This window comes from Aulonocara stuartgranti (genome assembly GCF_965226115.1).
Source record: "Aulonocara stuartgranti genome assembly, chromosome: 6".
NCBI classification, from domain to species: Eukaryota; Metazoa; Chordata; class Actinopteri; order Cichliformes; family Cichlidae; genus Aulonocara; species Aulonocara stuartgranti.
In genome coordinates, this window is record NC_138944.1 from 14435494 (window position 1) to 14441393 (window position 5900).

Here is a 5900-nt window from a genome sequence, read left to right on the forward strand (position 1 = left end):
TATTAAACAACAAAATGCTTTAACTTATTTAACAATACATTGGTTGTAAAATAAAAGAATATCAAATAAAACTTCATGTTAAATGATAGGACATATTTAGCCACAGTTTTTGTTGTGCACCTTTGCTACAAGAGAAAAAAACTTGTCACTTGTTCTGAGAGGCACAAGAGGAACTGGGGTATTACATAAGTAACTCATGGGTGGCAGAGATGTATGTGCAAGACATTTATGAGGACAGTGATAAAGTATGAACTACGCCCCCACCAGATCAGTACCACATAAATGTCTTTGTGGATATAGAGAAAGCATATTTAGGGTGCCAAGAGAGGAAATGTGGTACAGAATGAAGAAGTCAGAAGTGGAAGAGATGTTGAAACATTCTCAAGAGAGCTCATGGGTTTTACCCATCATAAGATGTTTCTCGTGTGAAACCTCGGTAATGACACAGCTTTTTATAGCCCATCAGTTGGGACTGATCCAGTTGATATTAATTTGTACTAAGTGGCAGGATTAATTTCTTATTACTGGTAGAGTTTAGCTGGTGTTCAATTCATGGGTTCTGTACTTGTCTCATTGTGTAATTTTCCATTATTAGACATGACTTAATTTACAGACATCTATGGTTTGATTTCCTTGCATGTGTGGATTGGATGGGTTATTACTGACAGATTTTTATTTCAATAATACCTTTAGAAATACGTTTACTCAGAAAATTGGTGACGTGTTCAATACTTATTTTTCCCGCTGTAAGTGTCCACTGCTTTCTGTTCAGCTTCATTTCAGGAGGTCATCTCATGGCTCCATGTTCTGCAGTATTTGTTGAGTGTGGATGTTAAGTTAAGGAGAAACTCTCTTCTCACATATCCAGAATTGTCTATTGGAACATGGTGCATCATTCCAGCTGTCTTCTATATTGTAATTATCTATCTCTCCACAATTTTGCCATGTGCCACCATTTGGCTCTTTATTCCCCTGATTCCAGTAGCTGTAATACAGATAAAATTATATGAATTAAACTCAACAATTCAGTCAGTATTTTGTTTTCAGTAAGCTATTAACCAAATTAATTTAGTTAAAGTGCACAATGACTTTATGGACAAGAGACAGATTTTATTTTTATTTCAACCTTGTGCTCGTTTGAGTCCCATCCACCCATTTCCATGTCCCCTCTCTCTCCGAGTCAGTCAGTCCAATCCACAAATGCTTCTTGAACTCGTTCACAAAGTTCTTTTTTAGAAAGAGAGAAATGAAATGTAAACATGCAGAACTTAAAGTGATGCATCAGTGTATCAGCTGTTTTCATTCAGTGTTTAATTCTTTGTTCTACACACATCTGTATTAAGTTTGAACACACACAAACCTGTTCCTCTCGGCTGTTGATAATCATCAGGTCTGCACCTTTTTGAAGACAGTCTTGTCTGCTTTCTTGCCAGGATTTCTTCTCTGAAGACACCTGGTACAAACTATCACTGAAAATTACTTTTTCTCGGCGATCTGTTGAAGAAAAACAGAATAATAATTTGTGCTTGCTTTGTGATAGGTAGCATACATAGAATCGCAGTTAGACCCTTTAAAGAAGGCTCATAATGGGAAGAAGCAATCAGTGGTACAAATTCAAAGCACTTCAGTTAAAGTGTGTGTGTATATACATACATACATATACAGTAAATATATATATATATATATATGTGTGTATGTATGTATGTATGTATGTATGTATGTATGTATTTTTTTTTTTTTTTGGGGGGGGGGGGGGTGACTTTCAGGTGTATGGACCAATGTTTTCGTTTCTGATCAAACCAGAAATCTTTAATGAGCAGCTAGATTTGTCTCGCATTAAGCTCCAGAGTTAATGCCAGTTAATGCAACATCGAAGCAGCTGTAATCCATAGCTGTGCGTGTTCATGGAGCTTGCAGTTTCACCTGCTGGACATCACTACCTGACAAGTTTAACTGTCTTCAGAACATTGCAGAGGCCTTATTGACAGTATTTGGCTCTACATATCTGTGTGAGCAGATTTTCTCTCACATGATGTCCTCAGGTAGCCATCTGAATGCTGGACACTCGGAGACCTGTGTCTCTGAGTGGGAAACCAGAGATCACATAACATGTGTGTCTCTGTATTAACAGACATGCCATATTGGCTTAGTTTATTTTTCTTATCATTCTTGTGAGGAGACCATAAATAGCATTTGTATTTTCTGTTGTACAGTTCACTTGCTGTTATGGAGTTCTTGTTATGGATAAAAAGTGTCTTTTTTTTGTTTCAAAATAGCTGATAACTATTCGCTGATAGCTGCCAACATCTGCGAACAAATATAATTCTATAAAGTGGTTCTATATAGTGTGTAACTGTTAATATAGAGCGTTATTAAATTTATTGCTAATGCAATCATATGGCACACTGACCTCTGAGGAAATTTTAAATGGCACTCATCATCAGAAAGGTTGCCTACCCCTGAGATAGACAGACAACCATTTGCAACTACATTCACACTTATGGGGAATTTTGAATTCACCAATTATCATAACCCACTAGAGAATGAGCGAAACCATGCAAACATAGGGAGAACATGAAGACTTCACACACACCACACAAAACCAGGATTCTTGCCTCACCATGCTTTTTAAAAAGCTACATTTGTTAAAGTGTTAAAGACTTAGAGGTAAATCTGCCATCAAGCATTAAGATATAATTACATTGAAGGTCGTCTCTGCTTGTGGTCATGTCTTCCAATCTTTTCTGGAGCTGGTCTCTCTCTTTAACCAGATTGTTGAAACTGGTCTGTAACTGGTTTCTCTCACTGGTCACGTTGTCGTAAAGCTTGTGTAGTATCACTGTCTTCATTTCCCACTGAGATTTGCCTTGGGTGACTGTTGGACATCATCATAAAATAAATACATCACCTGTGACGATTTTAGCATGCTTTACATTCATGTTGTACTCACAAAGAAAAACCACAGTTATGAGTCCAACCAGGAGGAAAAGACACAGCAGACCCAGAAGAATCACAGCAGCTCTGCAGGAACTCTTCTTTAAAATTTCAGGACCTACAGGTAGAAGTAAATATTTGTTATATGTCTAATCATAAATTTTTTTTATATCCTTATACATTTTATTATAACACCAATTGCTGTTTTTATCTAAAAAGTAGTATGAGAGACTTATTGCATCTGAGAATGGGTCTTGGTGGAAGCGAAACAAATACCATTACAGTGGAACCCCGGCTTACGAAGACCCCATTTAACGAAAAATTCAAGTTACGAAGGCACTTAACGGCAATATTTCTGCCCGTGGTACGGCAAAATGCCCGCGTAACAAAATAGATAAAATAGAAAATTTTAAAAAATTTAATTAAATTCCATAATGTTATGTACATGTACACGTACGTATGTATGCATGCATATGTATACTTTCTTCAGACAGTTTGTATAGAATTCTCTGTTTTATTTTTAGTTTAGTTTTGTGCACAAAACTTTAGCAACACGTAATTGTAATATCTATAGATAGGTTTGTGTTTTTTACCTGGGGGTGAAGGTCCAGTTGTTTTACGTTGTACGGTTTGGATCACTTCATGATTCATGCAAATGTCTTCCACAGTTTGATGCTCCCTTTTAGACTTTCTGCGACAACCTAATACTTCCTCTGCATTCTCATAGACTTCATCCATGATTTTATCTGTATTGGAGGTTTAGTTGGGTCTTTAAGTCTCTGAGGTGATCAGTGCTTTGCAAGAGTCTCTGAAGTTGTGTGTAGTAGCTCTGAACTGTGTGAAAATATACTGACACAAGCAGTTCTCTTTTTAACAGGAAACTGAGATCTGATGGCACTCCTCAGGGCTGTGTTTGGGATTATGACTGCATTTGTCTTTGTATTTGAATATGCACTTAGTACTAGCTGCAGCACTTTTTCTACTTGAAAGAATTTAAAATATATCAAGCATTATAAGTATGAATAAAAACAGGAGAGAAGGCCACTGCATATTAATCCTAAAACATTATATATTAGAATATGTTTATAAAGTGAATACTTTCCATGGAACATGGGATGCAAAAAGTTGGGAAATGGCTTCAATTAGAGCATCGTAAAATGACAAGAGATCGTAAGACATGTACCCTCAGGCTCCCTCCTAGATTTAGAGATGTTCTTTCCTATTTCACTTTTGATTCCCCGCTTAACCAGCGTTTCTCCCTGTCCAGAATGTGTGCATCCATCTCATTGAAAGAATGGCCTAATCCTTGGATTGGACCAATTTTTGGCACAATGGTCTTTGATCAGTGGTTCTTGATCAATGTTCAATTTGCATATTAATAATCAAGAAACTGACTTCACAGCCCAATGTTCACCAGTGGTGCTAGTTTCAGTTATTATGCAAATATACTGTTAATAAGCTTGGGGAAACCTGCAGTCAGCTGAGACTAAAGAAGTCACTTGGATGACTGAAGAAATTTTTCTCCCACTTGAAAAGCTACATCCAGATGAACAGAATCAACTCTTCTTTCCTTACCTGGATGATTGAGCATGCATTAAGACTTTACTGTAATGCAATCTTTATGAGATATCACAGTCTTGTTTTGTTGCTTTGTCTTTGTACTTAAATGCCTGCTTATTGTCTCAAAAAATGTGAATTTTGTCACAACATGGTGTTATTCATGAACAAAACAAAAAGCATTTCTCATAGTTTTTTTGTCATTGTGTCGTGTTGTGATCTCTATCTTGCTGTGTCTCCCATGTGTTATAGTCTCCCAGCTAAATTGTGTGATTACTGTAAACAATTCACACGATTGTGTTCTGTTTCTGTCCATTTGCATTCTTCCTCTTTTCGTCCAGTTGCTTATGTATGTGTTTTGTTCTATTACTTGTTAATTTGGGTTGAACCCAGGACTGTATAGGCGTTGGCTGAATAGCAGTGGTGTTCACCTTGGGGTGTCGGTCAGAACACACAGGACGCACAGATTGTCATGGTCCTGCGGGGTTCTGGGTTTGTGCTCCCTCTGTTGGTCCCTGGTGTTAGTGTTCCCCTGTCTCGTCAGGTTAATCAGGTCCAGCTGTTTCCCCCACCTGTGTGTGATTTCCCAGTGTCTCTTTGTGTACTTATAGTGTGTGATTTCCTCTGCTCCTCGTCGCGTCGTCTGTGTTCCTACCTGGTGTAATCCTCTGCGTGTTCTCCCTGCTGTTCTCCCTTCATGTTCAGGTTTGCCACTCCTCTGTGTAGTTTATCCCAGTTTAGTTTCGTCCTTAGTTCTGTTTGCCATCTCCACTTTGTGTTTGTTATTAACAATAAATCACCCTCACATCTGAATAAGTGCTGCGTTTTGGGTCCTCCTTCCACTCTCCACACGGCCACTGCCCCGGACCGTGACAGTACGACGCGACCACAAGATGGACCCAGCAGCGCTTAACCCGTCCAAGGAGCTACGGGAGAATCTAATCGATGCCACACAGGAGCTGATCGACCTGTGGCTGGAAAGCCCGGGTGGCACGTCCCAGCGCGCTATAGAGAGGCGGCTACAGCGTCTGGTGACCGGTCTCCCATGGCTTCTGGGCTCGCTTTGTTCGTGGGAGCGGGAGTTCCTCCTTTTGGACCTCGGACTTCACCCCCCGTCTGCTTTTACTTTCGAGCAGCCCGAGGCGGTGAGCGAGCGACATGTTCTGGCTTCCCCAGTTTCCGGGACTTTGTTTTCTGGGGCGATTCAGAGCGGGATGGGAGACTGCATGGATCGCTTACCCACCTTCGTGGTGACTGATCCTTCCCAAGTGGGCGTGTACAGACCCTCTGCAAGACTAACAGACTGTGTCTCTGCCACCCCTTCTGAGCCAGGACTTTATCGCCATTCTCCGGCTCAGTTCAGTGCTCGGCCACAAGCTCCCCAGTCAGTAGCTCAGCCGTTAGCCTCC

General features: G+C 39.9%; 1 protein-coding gene across 1 annotated transcript; it reads right to left on the reverse strand.

Moving 5' to 3' along the window:
• Positions 1-748: 748 nt before the first annotated feature.
• LOC309709166 (uncharacterized protein) lies at positions 749-5326 on the reverse strand. Its single transcript, XM_082537668.1, has 7 exons — positions 5147-5326; positions 3528-3680; positions 2951-3052; positions 2702-2875; positions 1361-1494; positions 1127-1227; positions 749-985 (listed from the first exon to the last, which is right to left on the reverse strand). Exons 2-7 carry the CDS (start codon positions 3670-3672, stop codon positions 838-840), a joined length of 804 nt encoding a protein of 267 aa, XP_082393794.1. The 5' UTR covers positions 3673-3680; positions 5147-5326; the 3' UTR covers positions 749-837.
• Between the last annotated feature and the right edge of the window lie 574 nt (positions 5327-5900).

Excerpts from the sequence above, each read along its gene's own strand:
- LOC309709166 (XM_082537668.1), bottom strand. The coding sequence starts at position 3,672 with ATGGATGAAGTCTATGAGAATGCAGAGGAAGTATTAGGTTGTCGCAGA. Across the intron at positions 3,053-3,527 it reads AACTGGACCTTCACCCCCAG|GTCCTGAAATTTTAAAGAAG; the intron begins GTAAAAAACACA and ends TTCTACCTGTAG. Across the intron at positions 1,228-1,360 it reads TCAACAGCCGAGAGGAACAG|AACTTTGTGAACGAGTTCAA; the intron begins GTTTGTGTGTGT and ends TTTCTAAAAAAG.